General features: G+C 45.2%; 1 protein-coding gene across 4 annotated transcripts in view; it reads right to left on the bottom strand.

Annotated features, from left to right (window-relative positions):
• The window catches only part of EFCAB5 (EF-hand calcium binding domain 5), a 45,532-nt gene that overhangs the window by 2,886 nt on the left and 18,640 nt on the right, over positions 1–24,006 (bottom strand). For 3 of the 4 annotated variants that reach the window (XM_053366540.1, XM_053366541.1, XM_053366542.1), the window contains 15 exons: positions 23,181–23,336; positions 18,162–18,261; positions 16,964–17,713; positions 14,547–14,633; positions 14,344–14,436; positions 13,309–13,523; positions 12,357–12,513; positions 10,163–10,452; positions 8,982–9,154; positions 8,313–8,541; positions 7,934–8,086; positions 5,107–5,213; positions 1,707–1,960; positions 386–618; positions 194–290 (listed from right to left, as the gene is read on the bottom strand). In XM_053366540.1, coding sequence (XP_053222515.1) covers positions 194–290; positions 386–618; positions 1,707–1,960; positions 5,107–5,213; positions 7,934–8,086; positions 8,313–8,541; positions 8,982–9,154; positions 10,163–10,452; positions 12,357–12,513; positions 13,309–13,523; positions 14,344–14,436; positions 14,547–14,633; positions 16,964–17,713; positions 18,162–18,261; positions 23,181–23,336 — 3,094 coding nt within the window. The remainder of the gene's footprint in view (positions 1–193; positions 291–385; positions 619–1,706; positions 1,961–5,106; positions 5,214–7,933; positions 8,087–8,312; positions 8,542–8,981; positions 9,155–10,162; positions 10,453–12,356; positions 12,514–13,308; positions 13,524–14,343; positions 14,437–14,546; positions 14,634–16,963; positions 17,714–18,161; positions 18,262–23,180; positions 23,337–24,006) is intronic. The other variant, XM_053366543.1, reaches the window with a different exon arrangement.

Raw genomic sequence — 24,006 nt, 5'->3', positions numbered from 1 at the left:
CAACCCTATACTGAACAGCAGTGGGAGAGAACTATGATCCCCATGTCCTGTTTGTAGACGTCCTATAGGTGTCCTTTTGCCCAGGGTGGGAAATCGGATGTTGGACTATATAGACCTTTGACTTCATCCAGCAGAGTTCTTATGTCAATCCTATCAGGCAGTTCCACAATTATGTAAAATATAATACACTTACCATGGAGGCAATTGTACAGAGTCTCTGGTCGAACCTCCACATAGGCAGCAGTTGGGTCAAAGTAGCAAATGTTTTCAATAAGTTCTCCATCAATTTTCTGTAGTGCAAGTAACATAAATGTTAGAAGGTTTATGAGAAAAACATGAAGAATGGCTGGGAAATCTGGGCTTCATGCTTTTTCAGGATTCTCACCTCTATGCAACAATTCCAGTCCTCAACCTCCTGCGTACCAGCCCATTGGGGGTACAAAATCAGCAGTGCACACTTAAGTATTGTATGCACTAGGCTGGGTGGCTTCTCAAAGCACCTTATTTCACTGAAGGAAGAGAAAGGGTCGAGATTCCAGATGCAATTCTGTAACTCCTGCAGCATGAATCGGTAGAAGAGGACTCCCCCACGCCTCCAGTCCCCCACATACTCTGCCTCTGGAATGACAAGCCAACATTTGAATAATTAGCCTTTAAGTAAAGGGGGCAGGGAGGGGTAGCTGCCCCCCATCAATAAAAATCAATAGAAATACATAGCTAACTGAGGTTCTGCCCCCCCAACAAAAGGCCTGCCCCTCCTAACAAAAATCCTGGCTACACCCACGTTTAAGGCTATAGAAACACTGGGAGCTGCTTTATACCAAGTTGGACCATTGGTATAATTTAGCTCAGTGTTTTCTGCACTTACTGGCAACAGCTGTCCCAAGTTTCTCTCGCCCTACCTGGAGATACTGTTGGGGATTAAACCTGGGATTTTCTGCATGCAAAGCAGACACTATAGCACTGAGCTGTGTAGAGGCACAGATCTGCTTAGATTGTGGCCTTATATGACTTCAGACCATACCCTGGGGAAAAAAGTGAAGCATCTCCAGCGCAAACTGCCAATCTACATAGATGCTCTGAGTACCTAAGGAACCATTCCTATAGGAACTTTGAATCATTTTATGTTATTTTAAATTCTGCTTTGAATATATATAAGAAGAACACACTTGCACTGTCCACAGACTTGCCGTTTTTAACTTGTTGGCTCACAATGGATACAGTACCCTGATGCAAAATTAAAACAGCTCTACAGTTGCTTTGAGATTGTAAAACATGTTTCAAGGCTTGATTCCACTGATCAGCTCCAGAATCTTTGGGTTAAGATGTTGTAAAGTAAAAAAAAAAAAAAAGATAGGGTCCTTAGCATGTGCATAGTACATTTTCTTCACCATTAATAAACCACAGCTTGTCTCCATGCATCTGAAATTAGCAAATAGGACTTCCAGGTCTCAGAGGATGAAATTTTCTGGTAGCCCTACCTCTCTTTTTAGAAATTAACTAAAGCAAATTTTGTTATCAGTGGTGCTAGAAGTTTTATTCCAATAATCTTAATCCCACAGTTTCAACCAGCAATATAGCCAAGTCTGTCCGACTTCCTGTCCCTGCTCCCATTTTCTTTGAATATGCTCTGGAGACAATCTTGAATCTTTTTGACTACCACCAGCACCAGTAGATTTTTTTCTGCTATCTAAGGTGCACAATACCCAAGACGTAGAATGGATCTTTCTCTCCAGAATCCTCTTTCAGGATCTCACAAACGGCAGCCTGTATTGTCCTCAGCATCTTCTGCAGGTCTCTGTGCTCACAGGTTGGTAGCTTTTGGCGGCTTCCAAAGTTGACGTCAAACACTGCAATGGCCTGGCCCATCTGATTCCTCAGAGGAACTGCGATACGATGTTCTTCAAACACAAACGTGGTAACCACCACTGAACAGTCTATGCACTTGAACAGGTAATCTCTAAAACAAAAGAGATGACCAATGATATTATCACAGACTCTACATTATTGTGTCTGCTCCTGCATCAATTGCTATATGAAGCCATGAGGACATAAGAAGAGCATTGCTGGATCAGGCCAAAGGCCCATGTAGTCCAACATCCTTTGCTCTCAGCGACCAAACAGATACTGAACTCAAGTGTAACAGCCCAGTCTACACTTGTGATTTATGAAAGCTGGTATCTTGCCTCTGACACTGGAGGCAGAACACAGCCACTGTGGCTAGTAGCCAAGGATAGCCTTATCCTCCATTAATTTGTCTAATCTTCTTTTAAGCCATCAAAGTTAGTGACCGTCATTACATCTCAAAGCAAATTCTATAGTGTGAATAAATACTTTCTTTTGTCTGTCCTAAATCTTAGAACCTTAAGCTTCATTTGATGCCCCCAGTGGTTTCTAGTATTATGAGCGGGATAAAAATCTCTCCCGTGTTACTTCCCCAACAAGCAGGTTCATTGGGTGACCCGACTGAGGTCCTGGACTTTGAAGGACAAAAACTTTCTTCCCACTTTCTGCACACCATGCATAATTTTATACACGTTTATCATGTCCCCCTTTCACTCGTCTTTTTTCTAAATTAAAAATTCTCAAATGTTGCAATCTTTGCTCATAGGGTAGTTGCTCCAACCCACAATAATTTTGGTTGCCATTTTATGAACATTTCCCAGCTCTACAATATCCTTTGCTCCAGCCAACCTGCTGTTGTAGAAGCTGTTTGACACAAACCTAAAGTCAATGTTGAGTATACAAAGCTTGTTGTATGGTACTTTCTGCCTTGCAATCTAGGAAGGATGGCAGATGAGCACTCTTGGGATGTGTTCATGCTCCTGTTTCCTCTGAATCCAGTGTGCTGTTTAGGGAAGTGGCGTGCACACACAATACATATTGGCCACAATACATATTGTTAGCCACAATACATATTGTTGGCATCAGTTTGTCTCAGGAGACAATGGAGGAGTGTGGTGTGGCTGTAGAAACCGATATGAGAGAGACATGTTACATGTTTAATGAAATACTGCACTTTGATGTGTTTTTCACCAAACCAGCTTCAATCCAAATTGGGGGGGGGGGTGACATTGCTGTATGGTGATGTGTACACAGCCCTAGAGTCCCCACTGTAACTTCCTCTCCCACCATGGTACAATCTGCAGTGAGACTTGGCCAGCTGCACTAGGCTGCAAGTTAAGAACAATTTCCTTTGTAGAATTTAACAAAAAGCAGGGGACTCCAAAGGCATGCAGACAACTCTTTGGCTAAGTTCAACCACTTTGGAAAGCTGCATTGAACAGATAAGCCTGTGGAGTTGTGGTTAAGAAAATGAAGAGTATTTGATAAGAACTGAAGTAACAATGTGGTTTACTTTGGAAGATGAGTATGTTGCCTCTCGAGAAAGCCAGGGAAGTGTTCTTAGCTTCCAAACCACAACTTCATTACTCCAAAGAAGACTATTGAAGTCCATGCAACCCAACAGCAACCCCAAATACTAAGCCCAGGATGTGGAAGCGAGTGCCATGAAATGGGCTGATTTTTGGCGCGGAAACCAGTGGGGGAGCCATGGACAAAGAAGCACCATTTCCCTCAAACCAGTAATCAAATGGAGACAGAGCCCCATGTTCATACAGAGTTTCATCTGACAACACCCACAACAAAGGCCTCTAGCATGCTTTGGCATCCAGATTGCAACCAGTATGTTTATAATGTCGCAGGAAACCCCCCCCCCCCAATCATTCAGTTTGTACAAACTTCACACACACACTACATACGCTACGCTTCTGTTATAAATTCATAAAAAATCAACCATACATCAGATCTGCACTGTTCCACTTTTATTTTACTCCATGAAGGAAGGACTACAAAATGGGGAAGGTTTGATACAGGCCAGCCATAATCCCTTGAGCATACCAGCACATACACAGGAGGCCCTGCCCAGTTGCTATGCCAACCCTGATGGTCCTAGACAGAAGACCATCAAGATCACAAAGAACTTGCATATGGGAGTGGATTCAGCACAGACTGGAACAAAGGACAATGATCAGCTCTTCCCTCTGGAGGCAGGAAACTGCAAGCTCCCCTCTGTCACCTGGAAAGTACTCATGGGGAGGGGGGAAAGGGGGAACCAGCCAGGTGACAGGACACTCAGGTTACCACCACAACTCCTCCCCCAACCCCTCCTTTTTGTGATGTAGTTGTGATGTAGTCTTAGGGGTGTAGTTTGGGGGATTAGTAACTAATAAAAGTTGGGTCTTCTTTTGTTCTGGGCTTCCATTTTGCTTAATCTTGTTGTGGGTGGGAGTCCTGTTGCGACAGTATTCAATAAAGGCCAAGCCTACAGGAGGCTGTTTTGCTCCAAGTTATCCTGGTTGGTGTCTTTGTTTTTGTCCAAGGGAGCCCTCGGATTTTTCCGTTAACAATAAGCAGACGACAATCCAGATTCTCCAAACAAAATGTATACTGTGCTTTTCACCAATATTATCAGGGACCAGAAGTTAGAGGTGGGGACTCTGGAGCTGAAAGGGAAGGGAGTACAGGGCCAGCCCCAGGGGTGCTGCTACCAGAAGAATATGTGGGGCCAGTGTCCCCTCCCCACCACAAATGAAGGATGTGGTACTGCCATCTTCTGATTCAGAGGTCTCCACTGCGGAAGACCCTAGACGACCTGAGCTTCCCCTGCTTCGTCGCAGTAGGAAACTGCTGGGAAAAGGCTATATTTTGCAGCTCTGGTGGTTCCAACAATCAGGCTGCACCTGCTGCTGTTACTATACAAAAGGGCTCAGTTTCAGCTTGTTCCTTCAGAGTTTTGGGCTTCCCAGAGTCTGACCTGAACCTTGTCCTCTCTTACATCCTGGCTGCACCTCACCTCACAGCAAGGCAGGCAAAATAGAGTGGCTGGGGGAGGGAATGCTTACACTTCCATGTGTGCTGCATTCATGAGGCAATCATGCATGCGCCTCTGTGTGGCTGGAAACTTTTAAGAACCCACCACATGGTGGCTAATCACATCATTAATGTAACATATAATTAGGCCCTTTATATTGTAAATCATTTTGAGCTGCCATGGCAAAAAATAGGGACCAATACATTTAAAATAATGATGATAATAAAGCTCACCTGAATATGTTATCTCTTCTTCTGACCACAGGACCTGGAGGGAGATGGACCTCCAGCGGCTCATTCTGATCTGCAGTCATTACTTTACGCAAGGTATAGTCATGCATCTTGAAAAGAGAAAGTGCAAAGAGCTTGCCAGGTGGGAAACACCTCAAGAATAGATGTGTAAATATTTTGGGAGGGGAGAAAGACTAAAAAATTATGAGGGACAATACAGATTATTGGCCAGTGAATCATAGGAAGCTAACTTTTGCCAGGTCAGACTGTTTGCTCACCTAGCCCAGTACTGTGCACTCTGATTGGCAGCAGCTCTCCAGGGTCCCAAGCAGAAATGCCAGGGATGGAACCTGGACTTTCTGCATACATATAAATAGGGGTAAGGGAATCTGTCGATTTTGGTTTCTCTCAGTTTCTCATTTTTCCCATCTTCAGTTCTCTACATTTCCACATCAGCTTGCATTTAAAAAAGAGTTTATGAAAATTCATCAGTATTTACCATACTTCTCCATGTATATGACTAGGATTTTTAATTAAAAAATATGTGAAAAACTGTGGGTCATCTTATACATGGGGAAATCTTCCCTCTATTTTCTTAAACTGGAGTCCTAAAAATAGGGGGCATCCTATACACAGAAAAATATGGTAAGTACAAATTTATCCTAATACACATATTTTCTATGCGATTTTGCTTAATGTACTCATTTTTGCAAAGCATTCCCCCCTAATATAATTCATTTGTGTATGCTATTTTCAATAATATAGACATTTTTATGTACAGTTTGCATATTCATCCTTGTACACATCACTTAGCTAGAAAGCTGCATTAAAAAATTAAGAAGAGTGAGAATTTCAAATGATGGCTGCTTTTCGGTTTTGCATTGTTTCAAAAAGTGCAAACTGGGTAAGTTTGTGTTTAAATGCTAACTGAATGCTAGTGTTTGAACAGAGCAGCACCAAATCTAGTTTGTTCATAAGAAAATGTTTCACTGAAACTGGGGTGGAAGAACAATAAACTGCCTCTCACAGAAGCCAGGACCACAGGTTCTAGTCTAACATGCTACAACACACATTGCTTAAGTGAGAATGGCCAAAGGCTCACCACCTGCTAAGTTGTGAGAGCATTTGCTAAGTGCTCCAAAATGCTGAGCCCTTATGCCAGCCTTGGATACTATCAATGAGGGGGTTCTTTTGGGCTCAGCTTGTCATTAGGTTATGTGGCTATTACAAACCCCGGAGGCTGGGCGTGATAGAAGTAGTAGTCTAGAATATCTGAAGGGCACCAGGTTGCTGCCAAAAGCGTGATACCATCTTGATATCAAAGGATGCCTCTTGCAAAGTAGGAATTTAATCTTCAGTCCCTTGAAGAAGAATTAAGTAATGCATCAGCTCCACCTGCTGATAGCCTAAGGACTAACCACAGAAGACCTTTGCATCAACGTTACATTGGTTTTTTTTGCACAAAGCCTTTGGTAGGACCATCAGACACAATGGAGATGTTTCTTGTACCGGTACTTCTTTTCAAGACTTTTATTTAAAAGTTTTCAGGAGAAGTGCATATTGCATGACTCCAAACTGCATTTCATAATGCAAAGAGGAGCAACAACAGTCAAGATGATATCTGAAGAAGTGTGCATGCACACGAAAGCTCATACCAATAACAAACTTAGTTGGTCTCTAAGGCGCTACTTGAAGGAATTTTTTAATTTTGTTTTGACTACGGCAGACCAACATGGCTACATACCTGTAAGTCAAGATGAAGTTTCTCTTGTCAGGAACCTTGGAGTCTAGCAACAGATGGGAGTATAACCGATTAACCACCCCAATCTGCAGTTAAGAAGCTGGTGCTGATGGTGTAATCTACATCCAGTGTGGCACCACAGTGACATAACCTGCATTTTTAAAAGCCACAGAATGGGCAAGATGACGTTTACTTTCTGATTTGTTTTCTTGGTCTCTGTTCTCGGGAAGTCTGCCACCCTGGATATTCTGTATGCTGAAGAGAAGACCCGGGGTGATAAACATGTGGAGACAGGGTGTGGAACAGACTTGGAAGGCCTCCTATGCCTAATACAGCACTGTCATAGGAAGAAATTTAGCAGGTGAAGCTTTTTCCTAACGTGAAGATCAATGCCACAGGACCTGGGGTGGGTGTAGATTTTATCCGCTAAATGACTGCCTGTCAAGTACAGTACAGTGGTACCTCGGGTTACATACATTTCAGGTTACATACGCTTCAGGTTACAGACTCCACTAACCCAGAAATAGTGCTTCAGGTTAAGAACTTTGCTTCAGGATGAGAACAGAAATTGTGCTCCGGCAGCGCAGCGGCAGCAGGAGGCCCCATTAGCTAAAGTGGTGCTTCAGGTTAAGAACAGTTTCAGGTTAAGTATGGACCTCCGGAACGAATTAAGTACTTAACCCAAGGTACCACTGTAATTGTTAGAGGCACCAGAGCCCACCACAGCCCTCTGGTGGTGTATGGGGGTAAGGTTGAGATTGTACCATTTGTTAGAAAAAATGGTTCGGGAAGGGCTGTAACTTAGTGATGAAGCATCTGTTTCCCTGGAGAAGGTCCCAGTTATAATTTCTAGCATCTCCACACAGACCTGGGAATGTCTCAAACCCTGGAGAGCCGCTGCCAGTCAGTGTAGTTAATGCTGAGATAGATGGACCAATGGTCTGAATCAGGATGAAGCAGTTCCCTATGTTCCTAAAAGAAAAAGACTGGGGGGAAATATGAACAGAAAAGTCCCGCCCCCTTTTTGTGCTTTTCCTAAGTGCTCCACATACTTTATCTCAGTCCTCTTTGCAATTGCTAGCATATTACCCTGTCCTCGCCAGGCTCCATGAAGTACGTAGTGATGGTTTGAAGGAGCGACACACGGGTGAAGAGCCATCCCAGAGCCGTGATGATGACCTGCATGATACTTTCCTTGGTGCGGATGTGGTGGTAGGCTATGCTGAACGTGTTTGCAATCCCCTAGAGGATGAACATATGTTATAATTTGTTTGAAAGCAATGTAAAATTTTAAAGCAGGAACGTTAGCAAACTAAGCATATCAAAGGGGCTTTTGAAGCAGAGGACTCCTATAGGCAACGCCACTGCAATCACATACTCCAGTGGAATGAACATTGTTCACAGAATCCAGCCAGGCCCTCACGCAGTGACTGTGGCTGTCCCCTTGCAGCCTCCCTGCTGCCCTCACCTGATAGAAACGGATTTCGTGGGGCACGAAGATGGTTTTCTCGTTCTTGTCCTGGAGAGTGTCCAGACCAAGAACACCAAAGACTCTTCTTCGGATATCCTCAAGCGGCAGCACCAAGAAGGAGCCCTTCCTCTCTTCCAGGGGGCGATCCTGGTTCCAGAAGTGGATGTTTCCATGCAGCTGAACTCTGGGGACATGGATTGGCTTGTCGTCTAGTGCTGCTGCAAAGCTACGAGAAAAAAGTGTGCAGACTCACAATTGGCATTAAATAATTTTGCTCCACTTTATCATTTATAATTTTTGAGGGAGACTTGGGAGGGAGGAGTCTTTCTGCTCTCTGATGTCTTTTCTGTTCTCAAGAGGTGATGTTTCTGTATTCACGGTGGAAAGTGCAATAAGACACTTACCTCTTGCCTACAGAGGGTTAATGCTGTTTCTGTTATGCAACCCTCTGTTCTGACAATAGGTGCTGCTATTTGTCTTTTAAAGAATTTGCGATTGTTTTCTAACTTTCAATTAGAGATCCTACATGTTAAAATGCAGAACCAAAAAGGCATGCTATGCTAAACACAGAAATATAATCACCCATACTGAATGTGCAGTCTTTCCTACACTTAAGCCTAATGATCACCCAAGAAAAGGAAACAGTTTTGTGGGTGTTTTTCTTACCTGACTCCTTCCATATCCATGAAAAGTGATTGGTTTAGGACATATGGAGCATCATCCTCTGTGCATGCTACATAGTGTAGGAGAACATCTCCTCGCTCTGGGGAAACCAAGTTATATTCCAAAAGGGCGATATAAGCACTGATCTTCTTGGTGTCTCCATGGGCATCTGTGTCCTGCAGATGAAAGGCAGACGCCTCAGCCAGTCATCTTTATACACATGCCCCATGCTCCTGGCTAGCCCTCATTTACATGGAACTCATTCTGTTTCTCCCCAAGGCTGCATGCTTATTCATTTGGAACCATTTCATAGGCATGCAAGTCCCACTGCTTTTTGTGGGATTCATCATGCAATTGCAGAGTTGGAAGGGATCCTGGGGGTCATCTAGTTCAGCCCCTGCACTACAGGAATCTCAACTGGATCATACATGACAGATGGCCATCCAACCTGTGCTTAAAAACCTGTATGTGCAAGTTGAGGTTCTGACAACATGTCAGCAGATGAATGACACTGGGGACTATCCCACAATTTAATAGAATTGTTAAGAAGGTCAAAACCTAACCTCTTGTAACAAGCCAATCATATCGAGTCCTGCCCTCTGGGGCAACAGGGAATATGTATCTGCTCTTTTCTATGTGACACAGTTCTTCAAGTATTTCAACAGCACTATTATAATCTACCTCAGTTTTCTCCAGGCCAAACATAGTCCACTTCCTTCAGACTTCTTTTCACAAGACTTACTGTCCAAATGTCCATCTTTATTGCCCTCCTCTGTTTGTGTTTTGTCTACATCCTTCTTAGAATGGCTGACCCCATAACTGGCACAGAACTCCAGTTGTTTGAATACAATAATGTGTCTTCACTGCTAAGAGGAATCACAGGAGCATGAATCTGTCTCAGTACCTGAGTTTGCCCCATACATAATGCCATTGCTGGTTCAGACCAAGCCCAGCACTCTGCCAGTATTTTGCCAGAAGTCGACTGCATCTCTTCGTTTCTCTCCATCATTTGGTTATATAAGCCCAGTGATAGCTATCGGGAACATGGAGGTGTAATTTTGCTACCATTTGGTCATTGATTCATCTGCCCTCCATCAATGCAGCTAATCTTCTTCCCCGAAATGGAAAACCCCAAAACACATTGGCCTTTCCGTGTAGGGAAAGACTGTGGCAGAAACACTCACCCGACAAAGAACCTTGAATAGGAGATCATACACCGGTTTGATGCACCCGCCATTAGTCACAGCTGCGTGCTCCATCTTGAGCAGCCACTTCCTCCGCGCACTGCCTCGCAATCGCTCTGTGTGGGTTCGCTCCACCGCCATCATGAGAAACTCCACGATGTTATCCAGCAGTTCGTCTTCGTCGCCGGTGAGCTCAGAGACAACCAGCTCCATGTAGGTTTGGAAGTCTCTTTGGGATAACTTCACAATCCCGCTGGGATGCCACTGGGGTATGGGGAGCTGCAGCTTGGCTATGCAGGTAGCAAAAAACAATGGCAGGATCAGGCAGGACCACAAGCAATCCCACATGCCCACCTTTCCCCTAGTCCATTCTTCACACCAGGGCCCTTCAGATGTCAAGAAGGAACAGATCCAATAGTTTTTAACAGTAGGCAGTTGCTTCCTCTCCTTTGTTTTTTGTTCGTTATGAAAAGCGTATACCCCACCCTTCAGCCATATGGTCAGGATGATGACTACAACAGTGGCAACCTACACCTTGTGGCCATCGTTCCTTCCCCCCAAACTTGAATCACACAGTGTGGTTATTTACTTCCTATTTTGAGGCTTTGAAAAATAGCTACAGATTTTAATACTCATATTTTGACCAGGTTGTTGGGAACAACTTGATCCTTGAATTTAATCTTATAGAAAAGGGGGTGGGGGGTGAATCTTAACTTCTCACGCTTCATGTTTTGGGAAGGAGCCATAATTCAGTGATAAGAGCACCCTCTTTTCATGCAGAAGGTCCTGGGTTTGGTCCACACATTTCCAGTTAAAGGACCTTAAGAAGTAAGGGTGGGGAAGACCTTTTTCTGCCTGGAACCTTGAAAAGCCTTTGTCAGTAGGAAATACTGAATGGTCTGACCTAGTAGTGGCTTGCTGTCTTTATCCGCATATGACTTCTTGCTGCTAATATACTTTTGCACACAAGAGGGAGCTCTTGTACAGTTTTTCCAAATTGTTGTTTTTCAAAGAAAAGTTCTCAATAGGAAGTGCAGAAAAAGAGACAATAAACAGAAAAACCTTATTATTCTCTCTTTTGGCCTATGCAGTTCTCTCTGGAAAATTGCCGGGCTTCCATTTTTTATTTCATGCAAAAGTAAAAATTGTGGGGATCCCAGGAATGGAAAGAAAAGCTTCCAGGTGTTTGGTATATCAAGTGAACAGGAAATCAGTAGAGGAAAAAATAGAAATGTGGAATCTGTTGTTAATGGCATATGACTGTGATCAATATGTATAATGAGGTTAAAGGGCAAGATGATGAATGGGGGACTTTTAGGAAAACAAAGTATTTGAGCAAGATAAAGTCTTCTTCAAATATTCAAGGCCCAGTCAGTTTTATGGGCAATGAGAATTAAGGGCTGGATCAGGGCAGCTATCCTGTTTTTGTGCCTCTTGGAGCAAAGGGCAGCTGAGTGACCCTGTCAATACTGATATCATATGGCAGGCAAAACATCTCTCAGCTTCAGGATTTGCCATAGTTGTTAGCTCACATCTAATTATCCCATTTAAGTTTTTCTCACAATAAACTTTTTGACATTGATAGACCCAGGTTACTCTTGTTCATTAATTTCAGTGTGTCTATTCTGAGTAAAACTTAGTTGAATACCACCCTAAAACAAGAGTTATAAAATCTGTATATAAAAAACAGGATCTATGTTAAATCACCACAAACACAATTTTTAAAACTGATCACAGCAGATGCTATTTATTGATTTGTTCTGATAATTTTGTGGGGAGGTTATATGATAAAATGTCAAGCAATTTTTATCCTACACTTTCCAGTACCTTTTCCCATCATTTTCCTAACTGCAAAGGCCTGGTTTTGTTTTATTTTCTGAAGCAGCTTCCTTGTGCTAAGTTCCAGATCCACTCTAATGCAACCTGAATTTGCCCATATGCGACTGAATCTGGTGTGGAAAGTAGTGACAGTCTGGAAGCAGCATCACTCTTTTTATTTTCTGGGTGGAAAGCATGCTCTCCTCAGCAGATCTTAAAGGCTGTTCATTTGGGTGAAGGAGATGCTCCCCTACTGAGCCTTCAAGGTGCCACAAGGCTTTTTGCCCTTGCTGCTGCAACTAAGATGAAGGCTACAGCTGAACCAAGCTGAGATGGTTCAGTAGCAAACTAAGGCAGCAGAAAGCCTTTCTCCTACCTTTGTTTAATGCCTCTTGCTCCATCCCTTCCTTAAAGGTGGACAAAACAGCATCCACTTCCTGCATGTCCAAGAACCCAGAGCATTCATTATCCCATTTCTCAAAGAGCGCAGCCAAGAGGAGCTGTTGCCGGACCAAGAAAGAATTCTGGTGGATCTGATAGAGACAGAAGGCAAAGAAAAAGGACAGCACATCACCAGTTGCAGCGATTCATGGGCACAAGCTCAGCAGATACACATAAATAACAAACTCATGAAACATGGTGGTTGAAAAAGCTTGGAGATGGACTGGAGTGTGCTGAGCTCTGACAATATGTGGCTCGTGGCAGGAATGGGGAATTTGTAGCTGGACTCCAGTTCCAGTCAGGGTCAGCCCCCCTGTGAGATAGGGTGAGGCAGTTGCCTCAGGTGGCAGATAGAGGACAGTTGGCAGGGTCCCCGAGAAATGCTTTGTGCCACTCGCCACCTCCTGCACTTGTTGCCCACTGTTGCTGCTGCCACTACCTGTTTCTCTCTGGCCTACTTTTTTCTCCCCTGCCACCTTCAGTGGTAGTGACGGAGGCCAGCTTTGGCAGGTGGAGGGGTGGGTGGGAGGGTGGCTTTGGCAAGTGGCTTCAGAGAGTGTGCATCATTTTCTGCTTTCTCTCAAGAGGCAAAATGTCCTGGGACATGCCTGACTCCTACCTTCCCTAGCCATTCAGCCTGCCAGTTTGGGTCGATGAGAGTTGGCCTACAACAACATCTGGAGGGCTACACAATCCCCACCAGTGGCTTATGGGTTTGCATAAGGGTACTTGCAAAAAAAACACAGACCCTTCCCAGGCCCAGAGAAGCATCCCAGATGCATATAATGAGGACCATTGTCCTTTTCACTGCATGGATTTTAGCCAGGCTCCTGCTTCATCGAACAATAACCCGAGAAAATGCTTTGGGAAATGATGTTTCTGCTTACTCTCTCCATCTGCCTGATCTTCTCTTTCTCGGTTTGCACATAACCTTCCTTCACAAACTCCACAAGCCTCTTCACATTTGACAGAGTCGTTTCTTCGCCAACAAAGGTCTCCATGAGCTGCACAAACTGTGGCAGGTTGAGGGACTCCTTGTCAAAGCTGCTTATGGTAGACGGGGGCCCACGGGCCTGGATTTCTATCATATTCATGCGCAGGTCTAGAAGCAAGGAGGGAAGGTTACATCCTGTGCAATACAGATTTGAAGCTGTGGGTGTTTTCAGGGCTCAACAAGTGAAAATAAGTAAGCAGAAGAGCCCACAGTCCTTCCAGAATGTTTTTTTCCCAGGTGTAAGCAGCAGTATGTCATTGGCCCAATAATAATGGATTAGTGGTGGGTTTATACTGGACCATTTGCACATTAGTCTGCTTTATTAGATGTTCTGCGATGCATCCCCAGTGTTACAGCATCATCAAAATCTGGAGGGGCGCTCTCATGCCACAGTGTAAAAAAGCAAGGCAAAAAAATCACCAGAATGTTTGTGGAATAAAATGTTACAGGATCTCAGCAAGAAGTTATGGGACATGCACTGTTTGGAAATGAAGCAGTATTCCCACCCTGGAAATTCTGTAAGTTCAAACCATATCGAAAGCAGGATCATGTATGACAGTCTGGATGTCATCGTGAGCACAGATAATCATGAGTGCATTTGCTGCTCACAGCTCCCATTCTGAAATTCACCACTTTCCACTAGTTATGTGCATTTCTGTACAACTTACTTGGCTGGAGAACAGCATTGCAAAATTTGGAGAAGTGTGAATTCTTAAGGTTGGTTGTGTTTCGGTTTGCGCATTGTTTCAGAAAGTGCAAGTATGGTAGGTTTGCCTTTAAATGTGAACTGAATCAGATTTCACCCCCACCCCTACTCATAAGCAAAGTCCTTTTTGTCACAGAAATGGACTATAGGGGCATTCCTGTAAATGAACTCCTGTGTAGCCTGAACTAGATTACTTTATGGTGCTCTAATAAAACATCACACCTGGAAACCTGGTGCTTTCGTTGTTCCAGTCCTCCCGGATTTCCTTGCCATAGTCGGTGTACACGAAGGACAGGTCAGCAGTCTGAAGGTTACCTGCAGGAAGGGGAGGCAACACAAAACAGGCTGCTAAAGAGGCCAAGCTTCGACAGCTACATGCAGACTATAGAAACAGGATGTGGAAGAATGCTGATGGGTGCAATCACCTGACCATATCTTTCCATATATCTTCTGAGGTGCCTTTTCACATGTCTCGCTGTCTAGCCCACTGGGCATTGAGAGCAAATCTGAAACTAAGAGAGGAAGAAAACAATGTTTGTGAATAGGCAAGGATGGAGGACCAAGATCAAGCCCCCAAAGCAGAAGCTAGCCAGAGCTAGTCGCATGATAAAGCTGCTTGAGATTGCAGGACAGTTCTGAATTGCGGCAGGGATGTGTATGTGTGTTTCAATGCTGGCACTTTTGTGCATTGCTCTGGACAGATGTTAAGCTCATGTAAACTGTGGTTTACATTTGCACCTCACTGCCGTGATTTCTTTCTGAGCTAAGAAGATGCAGCCAGATCTGTAGCATCATAATTACTTCTCTCTTTAGCATTTAAAATGAGCGTTTGATTCAGCTTGTAGCAAACGTGTCTCTTTCTCCACCCCCCATTTGAAAGTATAAGCACCTCTGAGCTCCCAGCTCCAGCTTTCCTCGTGTCCTGGGACTCTCCACACCTTTGCCCCCTACCCGGATCCAGTGCAGCCTGCCTTGTTTACCCTGAGGCTTGGTGAGCCCCATCAGGATGGCGTAGCAAGCCTTCTGTGATGACGTGGCAGGCCTGTTTAGGAGCAGCAGGGAAGGGCCATCACGGCCCGCAGTGTTAACACTCTAGAAAGGGTGGAGAAGCCCTCAGGTGAGCCCAGCAGCGGCTCTTTCTTGACTGAGTAGCATGAGCCATGATCACTGAACTGGAAATGCTAAAGGAAATGATCATAAAGTGATCCCTGCTATCAGAGATGGCAGTCTGCCTCCTTCATGGTCCTTGTTTAATCATTACTCAACCCTTGGCCCCTAGCTAGTGATTCCATGTTTCTTTTTCACTTATAATATTTTGGAGCAAACAGGAGCCTTAAAGATGGTGTAATCTGCCCTGGCGTGTGATGAAACGCTTAATTTTTATATATGCATTTGTTTTAAACATTTATATGGGGCAGGACACTCTGAACATACAGCACCAATTCCAGCATAACTGCACTGGCTACCAGTTAGTTTCCGGGCTTAAATTGAAGCGCTGGTTTTGAACTATAAAGCCTTATGGGGCTCAGGATCCCAAACAGCTCCAAAACCACCTCTGCCCACATGAACCGAGCCAGACCCTGCAATAATCAGCTGAGGCACTTCTCCGTGGTGGCTCCTGACTGTAGAACGCTCTCCTCAGGGAGTCTCATGCAACACTATATTTACCTATTCTTAGGTGTCAGACAAAAACATTACTTTTTACTTGGGCTTTTGGCCCTTGGGATCATGCGAATGCCTGCCTTTTCTAATAAGTGGTGATCTGGAATATGTAGCTTGGAGATCTAAATCAGGGAAGTCTTGAATTGTTGTGACTCAAAGAGCATGGATATGTGAATGTTATTTTTTTTTTAAAGCTGTTTTCATTAACTACCTGTGGGTACTCTTGTTGAACAAAACATTCTGGTTGAACAAATCCAATTGATGAGCCACACCTTGAGTTAAGCATGCATAAACCAGCTCTGAGAACAGGCCAAAATGAAGCTCTGATCTGAGTGATGGTTGTGGGGAGGTAAGGGACTGAGTAGTGTTTTGTTTCTTTAAGGACTCATCCACACTTCCTTTTGTGCCACATTGCTAGGCACAGGTCTGGGTCGTAGCGGAGTTTTTTGTTTGTGTGTGTCCTGGCACTTCCCCCAGGAAAACCCACAAATCGCAGCAAATGGCAATCAGGTTTCCCCTGGATTGCTGTTTGCTCCAATTCAGTGGTAAAACACATGTTTTCACAGGGAAAGCTCTGGGACAAAAATATATATATGCTCAGACGTGGACCTAGAAAGCCCAGACCTGTGACTAGAAAGCAGAGCAGAGGTCAGTGTGGATGAGCCCTGTGTGTCTCTCTTGCCTCCCCAGCCTGTTTCCATACAAATGCAAAAGCTCATGAAAGGTGGTCATTATCAGAAACTGTCACCTCAAATGTTCTTGGCATCTGAAGCCACCTCAGCTGATCCTAAAACAACCCAGAATGTATCCACTTATTAGCCAGCAGCAGGAGCACAACAAAGCCTTTGCCTGTGGGTGTGCAGTGCACAGATGTTTGAGCTCCATACAGTAGATATGGTATAAGCAGACTTCCCAGTATGGTCTTCTCTGATAAGGTTTGGCTTAGCATATTGTTTGACCCGGGCTCGTGGTTAAGTTCTCCCATCCCTGCTAAACACAAGCAGTCTGACCTGCTGTAAAGCGTGTTCCTGGGTTGGACTGAATGAGACTGCCTATCATTTCTGATGCCCTCAGGCTCTGCAGGCCTTGGTGTAATTGCTACTGAAGTGCAAGGCGTTTATCAGCCCATGGGAGACCAGCACATAAACCCAACACTGCTTCACAGCAGAACACACTGTACCTGAAAGCTTCTGTCCTGGCCGTTTGCTTGGACCTGGCACACCTTCGCTGCTCCTGTGCAGCTGCCCCCGACTGCCTGGCTCTGGCTCCTTTCCTGGTTCCTCCTGAGCTGCTGCTGTTTCTGCACTGCTTTGCTCTGCAGCAGCACCTTGACCCTCTAAGCCAGCCTCTTGACCAGGGCCCAGTTCTTTGTTCTGTGTCTGCTGTAGCCCAGATTGCATGTTAAAGAGGGAAGCAGGAGCAGAACTTCTGGGCTGTGGGTTCCTGTCAGCCTCCAGGGTTTCCACAGGTAGCACTGGTTCTGATACCCGGGTGGTTACAGGCACCACGTCTTTGCCAGTGGGTACAACAGTTTCTTGGGCGGCTGACTCTGCAGCTGCTGGGGCCGCTGGATCTTGTTCCTCCTGAACTGCTGCTTCACCAGAACCCGGCTCTACAGCAGGCATTTCTGCCTGATCCTGGAGGGCTGTTGCTAGAAGGACTTCCCCCTCCTCTCCTGCGTGGCTGGCCTCTTGCTCCACCCCGGCTTTCTCTTGGTCAGCAGCCGCAGACCCCTCAGGGGCCTCTTCAGGTGCAGTCATCTCCATGTCAGACAGGATGTCTTTCAAGAGCAGCTTGAGGGCAATGGATTCCTCAGATAATCCAAGTTCACCCGTTGGGATGTTGAGGCTAGACCTCTCCGAAATTTGCTCATCTTCCATATTCCCCCAAAACTCAGCTACCTCTATATCGTCCAGTTCTATAATTGGCCCTAGGATAAGAAAGGGTGGTGCTGTTGATATACCCTGAAACTGGAGGCATGGTATGGGAATGGAGGAATAATAATAAAAATAACAACAACAACAACAACAACAACAACAACAACAATAATAATAATAATTGCTAGTTACCAAGGTCTCCAAGCAACTTTCATTTACAAACATAAACATACTAGACCATTAAAGTACGTATAAAACATAGATATGATGAACCAACTCAGACCCTGCAATTGCCATATGAGGTCCTTCTTTGTGTGCCCCCTCCATGAGAGGTTTGGAGGGTGAAAATATAAGAAGGGGCCTTTTCTGTGGTAGCTCCCTGCTCGTGGAATGCTCTCCCCAAGGAGGCTTGCCTGGTGCCATCATTTTATATCTCCAGACACCAGGCAAAAACTTTCCTCTATAACCAGGTCTTTGCCCTTTAATTAACAGCAGCCTTACATTTCTTGGGGTCGAGGAATCCCTTCTTGTGCTGTGGGGAGCAGTTGTAGAAGAAGACCTCCAGTAAAGATAATATCCTCTGCCTGTCCAAGAGCCCCACCTAGGAAAGAAGAGCACAGAGATACCTTTAAGCCTTGCTAGTTCCCACTGAGTTCTAGGTGGTTCATGTACAGTACTACAAAAACCACACTGGATGGCCTGTGAAATCAGAGTTGTTCCCAAATGGGGGGAAATCCTCCATTTTACAGAGAGGGTGATGGAAAAGTAGATCACTGAAGTTGGAACGCAAGCTCTGAACTACACAGGGGTTCAAGGGCAGGTAAGAATCCTATGGAAATAGAACACCCAACTTAAAACATTTGAAATATATACAGTGGTACCTTGGGTTAAGTACTTAATTCGTTCTGGAGGTCAGTACTTAACCTGAAACTGTTCTTAACCTGAAGCACCACTTTAGCTAATGGGGCCTCCTGCTGCCGCCGCGCCGCCGGAGCACAATTTCTGTTCTCATCCTGAAGCAAAGTTCTTAACCTGAAGCACTATTTCTGGGTTAGCAGAGTCTGTAACCCGAAGCTTATGTAACCCGAGGTACCACTGTATTTGAAACCCTATTTTAAATGCTGCTGCTGCTGCTAAAGTAATTCACACATCTCAAGTCACTAAATGTTTGCTCAAATCAAAGGGCCTTACAGCATCTCCAGAAAATGCTAAGCAAGATGAAATCTACAAATAAAGGCTAAACTAGACCTGATGTTCAGAGTGTTACTTCACACCAGTTTAAAAACAACACAAAAACAAAAAACACCATTCAGTGGAAGATGCAGAAGAGTGCAGTTTTTGTCAGAACCGTAGCAGGGGAGGAAAAGGTTAAATTAAAATATACCTCCCCTCACTGCATACTGCAGCCCTCACATAAACTGGACTCCCCCAGGCTTGCTAGTAGTTTACAGTTCTTTGCGTTGCTGTGATCTGAAGTGGTATTTTTAGCATCAACTTACGATGGTGGTATCAGTAAGAATTCACCCTTGATCAGACCAAAGAACCAACGAATTGAGCATCTGGTTTTCTAATGAGCTCACAAACAAGTCCTGGAGGGGTCGGCTTTCTCTTTCCCCCTTGAGATACCTTGAGATAGACTGCTTCTGAGCATGGAGGTTTATTCACTTATGATATTTATACTCCACCTTCTGATGAGCTCATGGTGGCATATGCAGTTCTCCCCCTCTGCACATTATCCTCACAGCAACCCTGTGAGGTAGGTTAGGCTGAGAGAGATGGTGACTGGCCCACAGGTCACTCAGTTACTTTGGTCCTAGTCCACTTAGGACCTTAGTCATGGCTGATAACAGTTGATAACCAATGTGCTGTGAATCTGAGCCACTTTTTGCTCTCCAAGGCTCTGCTTCCACGCTCTGCGGCTCAGGCTCTGAATACGCTCTGGGCATGTAGTTCTTATCTTAAACAGATTCCAGGCACCCCCTGGAAGCAGCCTGTCTCTTATCTCGGAGGGACAGGAAAATAATCAGCAGGCCTCACTGCCTTGTGGCAAGGAGCAGCACAAGGGAGTCCTTCTCTCCCAGGGAGAGGGCAAAGAGATGACAAAGGCAGGAAAACTCTAGAGGAAACAGGGGCAGAAAATGGAGGGGAAACACATGGTTAAAGGAAAGGAAAGCAGCCCCAAAGGAACGTGACTTTTCGACTTTATAATGAGCTAATGCGTATTGCTATTTCACGGTTCCAGTTCTGAAGTCTCTTTCCCATTAAAGCACAGTGTGGTGGTTCACCAGGTGCAAATCTGAAAAACCAAAAATGAAACAGTTTCTTTCTTTCTTTCTTTCTTTCTTTCTTTCTTTCTTTCTTTCTTTCTTTCTTTCTCTTTCTCCCCACACTTTTCTCTGAGGAGCTCAAGGTGGCATACATGGCTCTCCTCCACATTTAATCCCCACACCAACCCTCTGAGGTATGTGAGGCTGAGCGGCCATGACTGGCCCAAGCGAGCTTCATGGCTGATTGGGGAGATTTGAACTCTAGTCTCCCAGGTCCTAGTCCGACACTCTAACCACTACACCACGCTGGCTCTTTTTGGCAAACATCTGCAAGTTAAAATCTGTGAGCTGGATGGCTGTGAGGCTGGCAGCTGCCGAGCAATTTGCTTTTGTGTCGCTTTCCCCTTGCACTGACGAAGGGGAACAAATGGTTGGAGTTGGCCGTTGAGAGCTGGCAAGAGGCCCAAGATGGCTGGATGGTAGCCAAGCTCCTTACGAACGGCAAGTAGAAGTGGCAGCAGCACCTGGGGAAGGGGCAGGACTGATGAGAGGCAGCTGTCTTCCTTGATTTAGTCCAGCCTTTGCCAACCTGGTGCCCTCCAAACGCTTTGGACTACAACTCCCATCAGACCCAGCCAGCTGCCTGCTATGGCTGTGACCTGGGGCTCTTGCATTGAGGACAGGGCATGTAGGGTGTCAGAAGAAGGGATGGGGGTGGGGAGTAGAAATTTCTTCAGACTTCCTGAACTGCTTCACAAACTGGAATGCAAGGATCCTTTGAAATCCAGCCTTCTCTGAATGCAACAATGCAGTTTTCCAGCCAAGCAATGCATATTCCCCACCAAAGGAAAAACGTTCACATGAAAAACGTCAGAGCGAGAACAATGTACAGAATGCATAGCGATAAGTGAAAATGCACCTGTTGGGTGAAATGCAAATAAATTTTAATGCAGACTTCAAAAAACAACAACAAAACTGATGTGGAAATGGGGAGAACTCAATTTAAGACAGGAAGAATGAGAAACCAAGAGAGTTTCTGTTCGTTTCATCCATCCCTAGAGAAAAGCTTGATTGGCAGATTGTGATCCTGGCAAACGAGTCAGTGGGATTCAAGGCAATTGACTTGCTTGCCAGAGGCTCAAAGGTTTGAACTGGGACGCTGAGACCAGAGGCTGATTTAGAGGAGTGCAACTGGTTCAGTTGCACTGGGAGGAGATCCGTGAGGGTGCTGCAGTAGGCGCCACAACTATGATGTAGAATGGAAAGTGAGAGGTGGAAGGGTGGAAAATTTTGGCGTTGTACAGAGTGCCTCTGAAATTTGAAACCCCCTCAGGTCCGCCACTGCTGGGATCTAGCCTAGGAAGCTGGCTAGGACTGTGTGCATATCCTCAGGCCTCAGAGTTCTATTTTAGATACAACATGGAATAAAGAGTGTGTGCAACATTGCCTTCTGTGATTGGCAGGCAGCATGGAGCCTCTGGATTGGCCAGCCCTGGAATAAAAGACTAAGAACCTGGTCTGTGCCTAGTCCACAGAACAGCACCTTCTGCACTCAAAACCTAGACTCCAATAAATTAACTTTGGAGAATATAGGAAGCTGCCTTATACTGAGTCAGACCTTTGGTCTGTGCAGCTCAGGACTGTCCACAGTGACTAGCTGAAGCTCTCGCCAAGTCCTACCTGGGACCTTTGACATGCAAGGGAGATGCTCGACCTTCTCAGCTATGGCCCAGCCCCACCTCCTAGGTCTAGGTTTTGGTATAGCCACCTATGGTCCTAAACCAGTCTGGTCCAGGCATTTAATGCTGGTTCCCCAGTGTCATCCCAAAACGATCCAGGTTAAGAGCCTCAGGAATAGGGGTGCATATGGACCGAAATCAAGAGCGAGGTGGAGGACCCCACTTGGTGCTGGGAAAGGGAGGCTTGCCCCCAAGCCAATGAAAATTAGGAAATGGGAACAACATGCATGCTCAGCTGGGCGAGAGAATGGAGAAACAGATAATTCAGCAACCGCAGAGGTCTTTTCTATGGTTTTCCTTTGCATTTTCTGCTTTCCCTTGAGGTCTAGGTACAGCAGGAACTGATTACGGCACTGGGAAGGAAACCAGGTCAAAGCCTAAGGAAATGCATTAAATTTACACTCTGTTTTTGGAAATGATCCAAGCCCACTTGCCTGCTTGCGATGCTCTCAAATATCTGCTAGCATTATGGGTGCTTGTTGGGAGGGCTGGGAAAATGTTTCGCATCCCCGCTATTACCCCCCTTCCCACCAGAAGCCAACCACAAAGGTTTTGGAGCCAGGCTTGCAGAAAGTGGAGGGGGTCACTTCAATTTCCTGACAGTCCTTGCCACCAGACGCCTGAGTTTATGCCTGTCCTGAACTTCCATGTTTCCCTGAGAGGCCTGTCACTATCCTAATGGAGGGCTCAGCATCCGGTGGCCTTGGGACCAGTTGACCGACCATCACCATCCTGTCAGTTGCTTGCCTTTTAAGTTGAGCAAGAGAGAGACTATGAGCCACCCCTGTGTTGTGAACTGCCAACCGAGCCCCTGCTAGTCACAGTGAATGCTGGGCAAGGTGGGCCTTGCAGGACAGCACAGGTAAAGGCACAGTCTGGCGGGCCTGATTAGGCCCCATGGGCCGCAAGTTCCCCACCACTGATCTATTCCAATAGACCAGAAACTGTTACTATTCAGTGCTGCGCTTGGGAAGTCCTAACTAGGAATAACAATGGCAGAGATATAATCCTGCACACATCCTGCAGTCTCTCTACTAGGGTCTGGGGAGAAACTCAACTCAAATTCACACTGCGCTGAGATCTATGGATGAAGGGCGGTATACAAATTTAATAAATAATAATAAAAACAACTTTTTAAAAACAATATGAGAAGTGAAACTCCACCAGCCTTCAAAATCCGCATGTATCCAAATTTTGCAATGCACTTCTCCGATGCATACAAAAAAATGCATCTATTAGAGAAATGTTGTATTAATATTAATATATGACTGAAAATAACATACACAAATGCATTGTATTAGGGGAAATTGCTTTGCAAAATGTGCATCAGTCAAAACTGCATTTCTGTATTTAGGGTTAGGGTCTGCATTTTTGTCTTGAGAGAGAATGGAGTGCGTTTCCAGGGGTGAAGTGAAACTTCTGCATTAGCAGCACCAAAATGGCCTCCCAGGGCACAAGCCTGGGCACTTTGTGTGGAGGTCCTGGGCTGCCTAGACGAGAATCAGTAGAGCTACCTTTCCATGGTCGCAGTTGAAGAACAGTTGGAGAAACATCTGCCGCCAGATGTCGTGTCTGATTATGTTACGTGCATCGTTGGCACACTGTAGGAGGTGTTGCAGCAATTGCTGGAACATGTCGCTGCTGAAATTCTTGATGTAAGAATGGAGATACTGGAGAGGCGAGGGGGGAAAGAAGGGGAGAAAACACACAGTTTATTCCCTTTTGTCATCACTCAGCATCACTCATTGTCTTGTTCATATGAACCTAACAATGAAGTCACTCGCCCTTAATGATAAATCTGGATCATGCTTCCTCCTATTTGTATCCTGTCCTTCCTCCAAGGAACTCAGCGTGATCTATATAGCTGAAAGCACTCTCTGTTTTATCCTCACAACCACCCTGTGAGGTAGACTGGGCTCAGAGAGAACAGCTGTTCCTAAAGCTTCACCCGGAAAGGCATAGACGTCCAAACAGAGCCAGGTGGAGCTCCAGGGGTAAAAACTTCTCCCCACAGCTCTCGTTTGAAAATGTAGAAACTAAACAGCGGAGAAGGCAGAGTCCCTGCAGAAGCAGCTAAGCAATGATGCTACATAAATACACCTCATCACTAAAACATCAGAACTTTACAGCAAGAGATGGATCTGCAATTTAGGAGAAATGACAAGCAAGCACAGGGAATGATTTCCACACAGCTGCCACCTATTTTTTTGCCTTCGGAAGCATTTTTGCTTCCTTGGAATTGAGGCCACAACTTGCACCAAGCCCAAAACAGATCTTTTTTTCCTCCTGCTTAAGAGCAGCTTGAGTAGCAAATTGAAGCTGGCCATTGCAGAGCCGTTC

Source organism: Podarcis raffonei, chromosome 15, assembly GCF_027172205.1.
Source record: "Podarcis raffonei isolate rPodRaf1 chromosome 15, rPodRaf1.pri, whole genome shotgun sequence".
Taxonomy (NCBI): domain Eukaryota; kingdom Metazoa; phylum Chordata; class Lepidosauria; order Squamata; family Lacertidae; genus Podarcis; species Podarcis raffonei.
This window is presented reverse-complemented; position numbering and strand designations above follow the sequence as displayed.